Source organism: Antedon bifida, chromosome 1, assembly GCF_963402885.1.
Source record: "Antedon bifida chromosome 1, ecAntBifi1.1, whole genome shotgun sequence".
Taxonomy (NCBI): domain Eukaryota; kingdom Metazoa; phylum Echinodermata; class Crinoidea; order Comatulida; family Antedonidae; genus Antedon; species Antedon bifida.
The window spans coordinates 32,905,772-32,921,236 of record NC_136226.1 but is presented as its reverse complement, the minus strand read 5'-3'; the positions used below and the strand labels follow the sequence as shown (position 1 = coordinate 32,921,236).

General features: G+C 32.9%; 1 protein-coding gene across 1 annotated transcript; it reads right to left on the bottom strand.

Annotated features, from left to right (window-relative positions):
* Positions 1-61: 61 nt before the first annotated feature.
* LOC144851506 (WW domain-containing adapter protein with coiled-coil-like) lies at positions 62-13,477 on the bottom strand. The gene is made up of 12 exons (XM_078709016.1): positions 13,305-13,477; positions 13,089-13,122; positions 12,305-12,491; positions 8,409-8,527; positions 7,873-7,988; positions 7,388-7,488; positions 6,497-6,847; positions 4,191-4,370; positions 3,628-3,811; positions 3,031-3,217; positions 2,618-2,745; positions 62-2,016 (listed from the first exon to the last, which is right to left on the bottom strand). The coding sequence occupies exons 1-12, from the start codon at positions 13,343-13,345 to the stop codon at positions 1,947-1,949; spliced, it is 1,698 nt and encodes a 565-aa protein (XP_078565142.1). The 5' UTR covers positions 13,346-13,477; the 3' UTR covers positions 62-1,946.
* Positions 13,478-15,465: the final 1,988 nt, after the last annotated feature.

The following is a 15,465-nucleotide window of genomic DNA, read 5'->3' as shown; positions in this document are numbered from 1 at the left end:
CATTCAGTTCTGCCTGCCTTTTTTAATCCCAGAAACAAACAAATACCAAACACAAACTATGTGCAATATATCAAGTTCACTTTGAACTTTTTACGTCATATTTATTCAGAAAATCAGCATAGGAATTTAACTGCCCAGATGTTCCAAAGCTTTTTATATTTTCTCAATTTATACGTCGTGATGTGGGCACAGGGAATCCACTAACGGTAGATAGGCAGTACTTAGTTTGTACAGCCACCAAAAGTCTCTACACAGTCAGTTTCTTTTACTAATCTATACTTCCCCATAAGTTACCCACAGCTGCTATAAATAGCATAAACTAATCTCATTCAATTTTAGAGAGGCAAAATAAATATTTACAGTTAATCATTTTTATACCACCCATATTCTCTACAAATAGAACTCTTTATACCAAGAAAAAACAAGAATGTCTATGCTTGATGTAACTGATACTGCTGTTAAAGGAGTTACTATTCAGCATACATTAATTTGGCTGGATTACATATGGTACAAGCGCTTCTACAGAAGAATACAAAAAAAGGATAACAAAAGAATCTTAATGTAGAATAGAATAAAACACTGAATAAACTGAAAATGGTATGGTGTTGGTGTACTCGTGTATCCACTAATCTGCATACACAATTTTACAGGATATTACAAAGTTTAAAACCTCTTCTTTGAATTTGAATGTTAATTTTAAAATCAGATTGTGCATACAGGAATCATAAAGAGAATTTGTAATAAGTATGCACTTTTTAAACAACCTGTACCAGGTAGATTATTACATATATTTTAATAATCAAAATTTAGCAAACATATTAATTTGTGTTACTACGAACAAAATTAGCAATGTTTGTACTGTAGTATAAAACAGAAATAAATGTTGCAACTCCTAAACAAAAACTTTTTAAACTGGCTTTAAGGTCACAATGTAAATAATGATTTTGTAAGCCATTCATCACCTGTGTCATTTTAACATGTATTTTATACTTAGAATCATTTTAACATTTAACAACTCTCCTATTAAATTGAGACACCAATTTCTTTTTCTTATAAAAAAACTTATTTTCAAGATACAGAACTGAATAAAAACGAAGACAAAGCTATTTAATAAATCTAACCAACAACAGGCTCAACGAATCTGTATCGCCACAACAATTTATACAAAAATGAAGCAATTGTTGAAAGTTTACAACCAATCCTGAGCACAAAGTATGTGGACTCTATGTGGACGCAATGCACAGCCTTTTGGTAACTTTAGCTGCGCATTACGTACAGTGAACATGGTCTCTAAATAAATCCAAACTTTAGATAATTGCTGCAAAGTGCATTAAACATTTAACCTTAGATACCATCAACCAATATAAGATTTAATAAATATATATTCTTTATTTCATGTTCACTGTTTGTCAATTTAATTTTTTTTAATTTACTAATTACCAATTTTAAACTCTAATATTGATATGCAAGTGTTACTAATTATTCATTGTTATTGGTGGCATATTAAATGTTTAAACCATTTTCATGGCATGCACCATGAGGTTATAATAGTGGGTTTCATAACTAAACTCATCTATATGGAATATCTAGCGTTTCAAAGTAAGATAAATAATGTTTATTATCAAAAATACTTGCATCTAGTCATCTAGAATTTGAGTAAACAAATCACGGTTTCTTTCAAAAGATACAACAATATTCCATTGAGCATACAAATGAGTATAGTAGGTAACATAATAAATAAAGCCATGTATGCCATCCCTCAAGAGAAGCAGCAGCAGCAGTCAGTTAACGTACCATCTGTAATCAACCTCAATGTTACCTCATCATGTCTTTCTTCTTCTTCAGCGGTATCCATCCTATGTCACATTGTGTGAGAGCAATAGGCTACAACAAGCAGGAATGATGCACCACGGTACAAACCTAACGGCCATTATACACTAACATTGCTATGACATAAATGCATTTTCACTTTTAAGTCGCTCTAATTCTTTAACTTGTTGCTGTAGAAAATGTAATCTGAAATGCAAATAAAAAGTTTATAAATATTTGTGTAGCATTATAGGTGGTTAATAGAAGATCAGGTGGTTAATAGAAGATCAGGTGGTTAATAGAAGATCAGGCGGTTAATAGAAGATCAGGCGGTTAATAGAAGATCAGGCGGTTAATAGAAGATCAGGTGGTTAATAGAAGATCAGGTGGTTAATAGACAATCAGGTGGTTAATAGAAGATCAGGTGGTTAATAGAAGATCAGGTGGTTAATAGAAGATCAGGTGGTTAATTGTAATGGGATAATGATAATGACGATGGACAATGCAATGCTATTACCTTCCTCATGTGTATAAATTATGACCAGGCAATATAGCTCTACTATTCACCAAGCGTTATGGATTAAGTATTGACTAGGCAATATAGCTCTACCAGGCGTTATGAAGTATTGACCAAACTTTAAAAAAGAGGTAGGATGCAACGCATGGACGTAAACGCAACATAAGTTAGTTGACCAATCACAAGCTTTGGATTATTCAACTTTCACTTGTCATTGGTCAACACGCTTGCGTTGCGTCCTTGCATTTTGTCTCCAGTGGGAACCAAGCTTAAGTAGACTTAAGTTCATACCTCTGTTCTTGTAAAGTAACTTGAATTTCTGACGCTCTGACTAATGAACGTGCATACTTTAAATCTACTGAAACTTGAGATGCTGAATCTGCTGCTAATAAATGACTTTCATCATTTATTTTACGAGCCTATTGATAAAAGAAAAACATTTTTGTTTTAAAAAAAAAAATCTTGGAACCTGCTTTTTCACTTCCTTATATAACTTTAAAAGATATATTGTCCCCTTGAAAAAAAAATGTTTAAACAATTTTATTGTTGAATGTGCCATAAATAAAAATGAAATGGATAATAAAATCTGAACAAACATATACTGGCAGAGAGATTCCAATACAATTGTTTATTACAATTATTAATGTAGACAAAACCATAAAATAATTAAATAAAGTTAATTACACATATATAAAAGTACATACTTGTCGCTGTACATGTTCTGCATGCCATCCTGCAACATGTGATAACAAACCATCATCACAATATCTTGCTAAGGAAGGAGTGATTGTAGGAAGGGGTAGAGGCTTGGTCACTATTGGTTCTTCTAGTACTGACTGAGTACTACTGCTGCTGGCTTTATTTAAGTTGTCCAGTGGTGGACTTGATTTCCTGAATTAATAACAAGTTTAAGAATCTTAACAAATATTCTAACATGTTCAAATGAGGTTCTGTACAGTATACAGTAGATAAGATAGTGATGATGTGTACTGTAAACTAATCAATTATAAATCTGAAAATCTGCAATTCAAATTTAAATAAAATATGATAAAGAAATTAATAATTTTAATAATCAATTTAAAATCTCTTTGTGTAAAAAAAATAATTTATAATGTAGTACAAAAAGAAAATAATAATACATTTTGACTGTTAAGCACATAATACAAAAGCCTCTATATACAGTACTTCACATTAAAATAAAAGTAATCCATGAAATAAATAAATCAAATGGAGCAATTAAAAATGAGAGTGACAGACCATAAAATAGATGGATCTCAACTGAATAAAATGGGATAACCTACCTGGATTGAGGACTATAGTTGATTTTGATATCTGTCCTTTTATTATCAGGTGATACATGTGATGCAACATTAATTGACGTTGATAAAGGTGTTGGCTGCTGTTGCCTTGGTGACAGATGTGTTACTACAGGAGATGTGAGATCAGAAGCTGATGCTGCTGATAACGGTGAAGGATTTGATAGCCCTAAAAAGTACAACATTAGTTTTAATTTGGTACTTTAGTAAGTACTTAAATATGATACAAAAGAGAGTGAGTGAGTGGCCGAGACAGTGGAACCGTAATTACGTAGTCATAATATTGGTAAGGGTTCAAGGCTCACTCACTCCATGGTTCGGATAAGGACTTTAAACCTTAGGTCCAGTGTACACATCTAGCTCATGTGCACTTTAAAGAACCTAGTACATCTTTTGCGATAAGTAGGTCGTTACCCCGGTGTTCTAGTACATCACAGCCACTGATCATAACTGGGCCCTCAGTGTCAATTCAATTCAATTATACTTAAATGAGGTTCTGCACAGTATAGGAAGATGATGATGAAAAAAAATATTGAAAACAAACTTACTATCTTGGCCTCCTTCATCAGTTTTACTATCTACATTATTTGGTTTATCTACTGAGGGTGAGCAAGAGGAGATTTTTTGTACATTAGTGGTGACAGAATGTTGGCTAGGTAAATTATTACGCTGCTGTGTTGATCCTGGTGAAGGTGTACCTGGTGATCCAGAACTTGAATGTTTAGATTCTGTCAAAAGAAATAACTGTTTTAGTGATAGTGTCCTACTACTGCTTTAAGCTCTGTCTACACTATCAAACTTTATGTGAGAAATAGATGTGATGTCACATCACTACCATATTTGGGTATATCACTACCATATTTCGGCACATCAACTTTTTTTGTCAAACTAGTTTGATAGTGTAGACAGAGCTTTATACTCATAAGCTCTATCAATAAAATTCATAAAAATCTTAGCTGTATTTGACCTTCGTATCATATGCAAAATAGGGAGGTTTCGCAACCTTACGAATATGATAACGAAAACGGATACGTTACACATTTGTGAAACTTTTGAGCTGATCCCCATTTCATATTCGTAAAGCGTATTCGTGTTGATGAATATCACTAGTCATATTCGTAACTACAAAACGAGTATAGTTTTTGATCTATTTTGCACATTTTGCATTTGAATCAGAAATGATTCATGATTATAATATAATTATAGATTTATTGAAAGTAATTTACTAAAGTAATTTACTAAAATGCCAGGTCAATTTTGATAAATAGCAATTTTTAAAGTCCTCACTCGCTTTGATGTTACGCTAGGCCTAGGTAGCCAAGCACCAAGCAACACGTACCTGCCGCTTCGCTTAAATTTACCGCAGTCATATTTTGGACGGCACCCTCAATATTTCGTTGCCATGCGAAACAGATTTTTCCTGGCTTACGAAAAACGAATACGTGTGTTTGACGTATCCGTTTTGGTTATCGTATTCGTAAGATTGCGAAACCTACCTATTGTTTAATTAAAACCAGAATACTTGCTTAGCAGAGAAAAATTACAAACATTGTGAAAAGTGTATGAATTACATATAACTGGGAATTACCCCTACAGTAGAAACAACTGTTTTTGACAGGACACATGGACCATGAGGAAATCATTGTTATAGCTATCATTATGTAATTATGTGAAACATTACCCTGAAAACCAAATGCTAATCTACTGTAACAATTTTAATTTAGTTCTATAGGAACATATTTTGGATTTATAGTTCCATTAGAAAGATAGTCCATGAATGATTATACTGTATGGTAGAATTTACTGTATGCTTTACAATAGCCCCATAGTTGGAAACTCAAAATCTGTTTTTAAATGAAAGTACAAAACTAAACCATAATCTTACTGAAAATGCCAATTAAAACCATCCAGAAAAGGTCATGTAATATAGTTTAAGGTAAGCATGTACAGTATATGTCTAATGATTAACAAGGTTTCAAAGACACTTGTTTCAGAAAGGCACTCTTTAATTTGAATGATTTTGTAACCTGTATACCATTTGACTGTTAAAGTAGAAACCATAGTCTAACTTAAATACACTTGATACAAAATTATACATGTATATTATTTCATTTTAAAAGCAGCAATATTCTAAATGTTTAGTTATGTACTGTATGTAAATTTGTTATTTTTAGATGTGTACATATTTTATATTTGAATGAATTTTTAAATGGAATTTTATATTTTGATACTTTTTATATCAAACTGTAAATTTGGTGCAATTAAAAATTTCTGCAATGCTACTTATATTTTATAAACCAGAATTGAATTGAAAAAAAAAGATACAAAAGTGGATACATGGCTAGAAACTATTGATACCATTGATTTTCAGATTAGAACAAAACCTGAAAATGAATGCAGTTACTGTACAAAATATGTGTTCAGTATCCACAACATGTATTGACAATTTTTGAGGTAAGTATTTGAGGAACATGCACATTTAAGAATGTATGGTAAACATTATTTTACAGATATCAATTACAAATATTGATTAACAACATCAATTCAGAAAAAAAATACCCCTGTCAGCACATTTATCAATATGTATTCATTTGTTCATACTAACTTTATTTACATAAGGTACTGCATTACCCTAAAAACAGATTACATTACATTCATATAGAACTCTGTTTTATTATTTTTTAATTTTTATTTCAACTTTATTTATAGAGGGTAACCCTTCCAGCTGGACAAATTAATGTTAGTTGATATTCAGGGGCTGTCTTTCCAATAAAATACATAAAAGTGATAAATAACAAACATAAATGTCAAAAACAAAACCATCTTCAGAAACTAAAAGAACCATAAAACTTACCAATTCGTTCTACTCTAGGTGCATTTGCGACTAAATTCTTTAACCTTCCATGAGCATCAGTAGCCAACGACAAACTAGTGCCTCGTAAAAAGTCCAGACCACTTCGTATTGAGTCCTTTTGAGTAAGTTCACTGGTCTGGTTGTCATTACTCTGTTCACCAGAAGTAAAACGGATTTTAAGGGGGATGACAGGTGTGGAGGCACTCTTTGATTGGCTTGCTGAGCTACTGTGTTGCTTCTCCGATGATAATTTTCCGTGTATTTTATTAAAATATGACGATGAGGATGACAAGTAGTGAGCATCTTTGTTACCATGTGTGCTGCTCTCTGTGGAATGCTTACTCTCCCCACCTGGACAATTTAAAAATAATTTTAAATTATTCAATGTTAAAAGATGTTTAATTACAACATTACCTAAAGCTCTGTCTACACTACCAAACTGCATTGGACAAAAAATGTGGTGTGCCCATATATCGACATGATGATGTCATATCACTACCATATTTGGATATATCATACCGTCAAACTAGTTAGATAGTGTAGACAGAGCTTAAGGAAAAAAATATACATATTTTTTTAAGAATGCGAGTAAAAATTAAATGTAGACTTGCTCATACACACACAAATATACAGTTTGAGAATACAAATACATAGCTTTATTGTTTTTGTCATTCTGACAATAAGGTTTATCGCAAATAGTGTGTGCAACGCATGGTGGGAAAGCTTTGGGAGAAAACAACACGACGCATACATGCGTAATTTGTTGGTTGTACTTAAGCTTCCCAAACCCTTCTCATCATGCATTGTGCCATGACGTTCCTTGCGAAATCAAGCTATTTGCGATAAACCTTATTGTCAGAATGACAAAAAATATGTGAAGTGTACACTTACTTTTACTGCTGTTATTACTATTAATAGAAACGCTTGAACTTGATGTTTGTTTGATTCCAATTTTGTGATTGGATTCATTGACCATTTTGTGAAACTTCTCTCTGAAAAATAAATCATCTTTTTCAAATTCGCGCTGCTTTAGACCCTTGAAAAAATCCTAGTAAAGTGACAGACAAAAGATTTGAACCTAAGACGTTGTTATCCACCAAACTACAGTACCACTTGTAGTGAAAATAACATACTATACTAATAATAATACAGTAATAGTAAATAGGAAGACCCACACTGACAGACAACATTAAACCAAACTGACCCACAATAAGACATTGAGGATGGAGGAGGACAGGGCCACATGGAGAGGAGTTGTTAAATCATCTATGGTGCCCCAACAGCCCCCAAACAGCTAAGAGTAAAGTAAGTAAGTTATAGTAAACATAAAACAATGCTGAATATTATTGCTTATAATAGTTTTAAGAATGACTTACCGTTCAAGCCATTCTTTTGGTTTTTCCCACTGTGATACTTCTGTCTTACAGTTGTAATAGTATTTCTTTCCAGAGGAACTAATATGTTCTGTCCATTGCTGCGCCTTACCCAGTATCTTTACAAGAAAATATTTTAGCATTGCAGATACAAATATATATAAACTTAAAAAGTAAAATCTGGGAGTTTTGAAGGAAAAAAGAAGTGCATATACCGTAATTTAAACAACAATGCCAGCTTTTCCAGCTTGATAAATTTGTATCTATTTTGATGAATTCATTTTAAGGATCTATATTACCTAAATTGCTCTAAAAAAGGTATTTCTTGCTACAGTTTAAAATACAGCAGCAATCGACATGAAGGGACCCTTAGGGGAGTAGAAATTTGGTGGTATGTCTTCCACGCCTGTGCGCAATTCAGCCCAGTAGGCTGCAAGTGGCAGGTTATTCCTCATATATATTTACTCAATACTTAGTAACCTCCTTAGTAATGGTACTTAAGTAATAAATATCCATGATAAAACGAATGTGTAGCCTACCTCTTTAATTTTCTTCTCATGTGCACTGTTTTTATGCTCTGTACTATTACTTGCAGTATGATGAGCACCAGAGAGGTTATTATGAGAATTCTCTGCAGGAGATGAACCAGTTGAAGATACTACAAAAAAATACAATTCATTATATAAGTCTACATGATCACAAGAAAATGAATGGCTATTCCTAGTATACTATAGATGCTATTCAAAAGCCATGGGATGACATGGTTTTTGTCAGCCGTTCGTATGTGTCAAAACAGTCAAACATCATTTATTTTATTCTTCTACTAGTGCAGACCCTCAATATGATTCTAGTTGCTTTATTGTCTATAATGTAAACTTTTAATGTATTCATGTCATTGAAATAAAAATAAATCTTTGAGATCATAATTTTTATTTCTTATCTGTCAATATATTTTCCAAAACAGGTTTTTAAAAGTTTATCCCTAACAGGGTCTAAACAGCTACTGTAGGTTGCCACGCACTTATGACCTATGACATACATGACCTATGACATCCATGATGAGATGTGCTGTGTGTTTGTACATAATTATGATTAGAATCTCATGATGAAACATTTGACTGAAACTCAAACCAACAGGTGAGGTGCTGACAAATTCTATATTGTTTACTGGTTTAGTTTCTGATTGTGCACAAAGTGATCTTGTAATACAGACTAGATTGACCCATGGAAATATAAGCGCTCTTAGTTCTGTACACGAACGAAAACCAGTTTAATTGTGATACAAACTAGATTGACCCATGGAAAAATAAACGCTTTTAGTTCTGTACACGAACGAAAACCAGTTTAATTGTAATACAGACTAGATTGACCCATGGAAATATAAGCGCTCTTAGTTCTGTACACGAACGAAAACCAGTTAAATTGTGATACAAACTAGATTGACCAATGGAAATATAAGGGCTCTTAGTTCTGTACACGAACGAAAACCAGTTAAATTGTGATACAAACTAGATTGACCCATGGAAATATAAGCGCTCTTAGTTCTGTACACGAACGAAAACCAGTTAAATTGTGATACAAACTAGATTGACCCATGGAAATATAAGGGCTCTTAGTTCTGTACACGAACGAAAACCAGTTAAATTGTGATACAAACTAGATTGACCCATGGAAATATAAGCGCTCTTAGTTCTGTACACGAACGAAAACCAGTTAAATTGTGATACAAACTAGATTGACCCATGGAAAAATAAACGCTTTTAGTTCTGTACACGAGCGAAAACCAGTTAAATTGTAATACAGACTAGATTGACCAATGGAAATATAAGGGCTCTTAGTTCTGTACACGAACGAAAACCAGTTAAATTGTGATACAAACTAGATTGACCCATGGAAATATAAGCGCTCTTAGTTCTGTACACGAACGAAAACCAGTTAAATTGTGATACAAACTAGATTGACCCATGGAAATATAAGGGCTCTTAGTTCTGTACACGAACGAAAACCAGTTAAATTGTGATACAAACTAGATTGACCAATGGAAATATAAGGGCTCTTAGTTCTGTACACGAACGAAAACCAGTTAAATTGTGATACAAACTAGATTGACCCATGGAAATATAAGCGCTCTTAGTTCTGTACACGAACGAAAACCAGTTAAATTGTGATACAAACTAGATTGACCCATGGAAATATAAGGGCTCTTAGTTCTGTACACGAACGAAAACCAGTTAAATTGTGATACAAACTAGATTGACCCATGGAAATATAAGCGCTCTTAGTTCTGTACACGAACGAAAACCAGTTAAATTGTGATACAAACTAGATTGACCCATGGAAAAATAAACGCTTTTAGTTCTGTACACGAGCGAAAACCAGTTAAATTGTAATACAGACTAGATTGACCAATGGAAATATAAGGGCTCTTAGTTCTGTACACGAACGAAAACCAGTTAAATTGTGATACAAACTAGATTGACCCATGGAAATATAAGCGCTCTTAGTTCTGTACACGAACGAAAACCAGTTAAATTGTGATACAAACTAGATTGACACATGGAAATATAAGGGCTCTTAGTTCTGTACACGAACGAAAACCAGTTAAATTGTGATACAAACTAGATTGACCCATGGAAATATAAGGGCTCTTAGTTCTGTACACGAACGAAAACCAGTTAAATTGTGATACAAACTAGATTGACCCATGGAAATATAAGGGCTCTTAGTTCTGTACACGAACGAAAACCAGTTAAATTGTGATACAAACTAGATTGACCCATGGAAATATAAGGGCTTTTAGTTCTGTACACGAACGAAAACCAGTTAAATTGTGATACAAACTAGATTGACCCATGGAAATATAAGTGCTCTTAGTTCTGTACACGAACGAAAACCAGTTTAATTGTGATACAAACTAGATTGACCAATGGAAAAATAAGAGCTCTTAGATTTGCACATGAAACGAAAACAGGTTTAAATTGCAATCAGAGAGAAAATATGGAACTTTCCAAAATAATAAATCATACAGTCAACAGCATTGTTAATTTTCATTGGCAGATAATAATGGTTATATCATTTAACAAACTCCAGAACATATTTATTATTACCTCATGTGAAATATTTCATCTTTTGTGACAAACAAATTTTAATTAAATGTAAATATATTAAAAACACTGGAATATGCCCTATTTCATGAGTTAGAACTTCTACCACATTGTCTCCAGTACCGGAGTCCTATGTGTAAGCAAAAACTAAATTCTTTTGTTGCAACTGGTGACTGTTAAATAAAAGTTCAAAATAAATGATTTGTTCAATGAGCCAATAGTAGTATGAATAAGAATCTTGTACTTTTGTAGATTTAAGATGTTATGTTTAAAGACACCTTCCCTACAATTTGTGACGTTTTGTAAAAATAATACATACTGTATATATTACTTTAAAAACATTAAACCATGTCATTCCTTGTCTTAAATGTACGTTTTATGGTAAATTATGATAAAAAGTGAGAAACAATGCACTACCTAAGTAGCTCGCGGCGATTGACCTCTCGTGGACGGTCTTAGGCCTAGCCTACAGTAGCTAGGCTTAGTTTTATAGGCCTAGCTGGTAAACATCGCTAATGTACGAACATCGTACGCTAGCTATATACCTAGCCTGACGTTGTATAGTTGCTGCATTAATTGTCTTTCTATTTTTGCCAGACTCCGTTGATACAAATTGGGGAAAACCCGGTATTTTCGCTGAAAAGTTAGGAGTCTTCCATTTGTTTTGGCCTCACGATCGATCGAAAAGTGGGTGAATTACAGAAGAAAAACAAAAATATCAATCCGCGCGTAATGCATTTTGGGATTTATAGCGGGCCGCTATAATTATTAGAATCGACTTATTTTTCACATTTTTAACCATTTAAAGACGAAAAAAGTTATCGCAATAGGACCATATAGTATTATTTTTACATTAAATATAGTTTGTGATCTTAAATTAGATCTAAAAAACGTAGGGAATGGGTCTTTAAATGTGATTTGATTTTTGTGTTTTTAATGATTATTACTCTGCACATTATTTATATTATTTCATTTCAGTCCTGTTTTTGAATTTGACTTGAAAAGAATAATTCTGTACTGAGAAACTACTGTAACCTGTACTGCAACTCCACACTCTTCTGCTAGTATGTGATTATTAAACACTTATTTCAGTAAAGTAACATACAATATGGTTGTTCTATTGACACTTCCAAATACACTTTTGGAAAATCAGAATCAATATTTCCCATAGCTTTAAGCCTGTAGTCCTGTACAGTACTGTAGTATTACATAAATGAACTAGTGAAGTCATAATAGAATATTAAATAATCGCAAAACATTATATTAAACATATCATTGTATGTCCTAAATTAACAAAATTGAAGAAAATGTTAAATATTAATATTAAGTACCTCTTTGACGGTCTCTTTGCTTTTGCATAAACGATGCCTTGTTTTTATATGTACGTGGACTGTTATTATCAGGTCTACAGTTGGTTTTATCCTTTCTTGTTGATATATCACCATCATTCGTTTGGTCTCTATTAATGGTACCATGTTGACCATTTCCATTCTTCTTTGACAACAGTTTATCTACAGCCTAAAAACACATTTCATAAAACAAAGTGTTATCTCCTAATATTTTACAGACACTAGGTTAAAGCTTTTGTTTGGTTAATTACAAATATATATATAAAATTTGATTCCAGCACTTCCCAACATCTTCTCTTTTAGGTCAGCCATGAAACAACTTGGGACTAGCTAGGCAACATTTTAACCAGTTAAAACAGGCCTACTGTCCATGATTTCCAATCAGGTATCCCTATGCACGTATATTAGCTAGGCCTATTTTTTTTAGTGAAGTAGCTACCCTTGCATCCCAGCTGGTTGGATAGAAGAGCCATTGCAGTGGGGTGCTCTGCAATTGAGAGGCTGGTAGTAGTGTAATGAGAGAGGCTGGTGTTGATTTGGAAGTTTATATTCTAGTATAATAAAAAAAGTCATGTATTTTGCATATTTTATAACACTATAAAGGGTAACTGAAACGTCTAAATAATTATTATTTATGAAAAACAAGCATTATTTCGAGCTAGGCCTAGGCCTATTTTGCTCTGCTGGAGTGAAAGTGGGTGTGTGGCTGGTCCAACGAATTGAATGTTGAGCCAGAAAATAACATCAGATTTCTTCAACAACACACCTGAAGCGGATGGGTTTCCAATTTTTCGTTATACCTGAAAAGAAAATAGATAATGTTAATCAAACTTATTGTTGGTCACATTGTTAAGTTTTTATTTTCTAGTAGGAAAAATCAAGTGACTTTGATACGGCAAAACACAAACATTCAATAATGATGGCGGATTTTCTGGTGGACTTCCTGCACCCAAAAATTTGACACAAATTAATATATCATTACCCATCAGTAAGACGAGGAATTTTCCTTGCATGCATCACCATCAATGCCAGAATCTATGAGGCTTTTCGGCTACGAAGAATCGCCTTAAAGTTTGAACGATATTGGCAATAAATAAACATCTATTTCAACCCATAGCACGTAACACTTTTAGGTGGTTTAGTCGCCATTCTACATACGGGATACTTCGTCTTACTAATCGGCTTTTGTCGGAGGTCAAATTATTTCGGTCAAGATATCGTTAAAAATACTATTTATAACGGTTTTAAATATAATATTTCAATTATATTTAAACTATAACAATAATATTACGTAAAAGTAATTTAAAAAATAAATAAATCAAACAAAATACAAATATTAATCATTTTTGTTTGGAAGATTCTATTATTCAATGCGGTTTATAATTGGTAGTGTACGTCAAATAATTTATTCTAATTTATAAGATTTAACTTCTTTGTTATTTAAAATAAATAGAATATTTATATAATGTAAATTGTATGGTTGCAAACAGTTTATAATGAACGAAATATGTAAATATTATTTATTAAAAATCTGTATATTTCATTCTATACTAATAAGATAGTCCAAACTTGAGCCACCAACGATTTTCTCCAACACATGGAAATTGGTGGCGCTAAAGTGTTTTTTTATTAGATCGATAGAGAATTGAGGTATATTCAGAGCGTCATTCTGACGAGGTATATTCAGAGCGTCATTTCGACGATCGAGCATTCTCTACTTCTACGGAGCGCCATTTATGCCTTTATTTACTTCCGAATTAGAAATAGTACTACGGTAACTGCTCCAGTGGACCAAATTTAGCACCGATGGAGCACAGTGATATAAAATAGAAATAAGTCACTAATTTTAATGTCTTTTCGTATGTTAATACACTGTGCTCAAGAAATGGACCCAATTTGGAGCCAGTGGAGCACAGTGATTTAAAATTAAAATAAGTCACTGAATTTTAATATCTTTTCGTATGTTAATACACTGTGCTCAAGTGGACCCAATTTGGAGCCAGGGGAGCACAGTGATATAAAATAGAAATAAGTCACTGAATGTTATTATCTTTTCGTATGTTAATACACTGTGCTCAAGTGGACCCAATTTGGAGCCAGTGGAGCACAGTGATATAAAATAGAAATAAGTCACAGAATTTTAATATCTTTTCGCATGTTAATACACTGTGCTCAAGTGGACCCAATTTGGAGCCAGTGGAGCACAGTGATATAAAATAGAAATAAGTCACTGAATTTTAATATCTTTTCGTATGTTAATACACTGTGCTCAAGTGGACCCAATTTGGAGCCAGGGGAGCACAGTGATATAAAATAGAAAAAAGTCACTGAATTTTAATATCTTTTCTTATGTTAATACACTGTGCTCAAGTGGACCCAATTTGGAGCCAGTGGAGCACAGTGATATAAAATAGAAATAAGTCACTGAATTTTTACATCTTTTCGTATGTTAATACACTGTGCTTACGTGGACCCAATTTGGCGCGCGCGCCAGTGAGCACAGTGATATAAAATAGAAAAAAGTCACTAAATTATAATATCTTTTCGTATGTTAATACACTGTGCTCAAGTGGACCCAATTTGGCACCAATGGGAGCACAGGGAAATAGTCACATACAAAAACATTGAGAAAAAATACTTCTGGAATTTAAAAATATTTCAAACTTGGTATATATGTTCAATATCGGTTACTCCATCCGTAAAGCAAAAGAAAAAATAGTTTCAAGCCACATCAGTGATTTTAATATAACTTGCGTTCGCTTAAGATAATACTTATAAAAAAACATACAATTCCGACACATATTAGGCCTATGTCAAACTCTAATAATGATTTTGACAAAAAAACGGTTAGGAATTCGATTTTTTCCCTGTAAATTGAGCAACTTAAATTAAAAAATATACCAAGAAATATATATTGAAATCGAGGAGTATTTTTTTTACAAAAGAAATGTTCGTATGTTAATACACTGTGCTCCAGTGGATCCAATTTGGCGCCAGTGGAGCACAGGGAAATAGTCACATACAAAAACTTCTAGAAAAAATATTTATCGAATTCAAAAATATTTCAAACTTGGTATATAAGTTCAATATCGGTTACTCCATCCGTAATGCAAAAGAAAAATTAGTTTCAAGCCACATCAGTG

What these genes read in the sequence shown, in the direction of transcription:
- LOC144851506 (XM_078709016.1), bottom strand. Translation starts at nt 13,345, where the DNA reads ATGGTGATGCATGCAAGGAAAATTCCTCGTCTTACTGATGG. An exon ending in ATTCCTCGTCTTACTGATGG is followed by an intron (nt 13,123 to 13,304) that starts GTAATGATATAT and finishes TTTTCTTTTCAG; the next exon opens with GTATAACGAAAAATTGGAAA. An exon ending in ACCTAGAGTAGAACGAATTG is followed by an intron (nt 4,371 to 6,496) that starts GTAAGTTTTATG and finishes TTCTTTTGACAG; the next exon opens with AATCTAAACATTCAAGTTCT.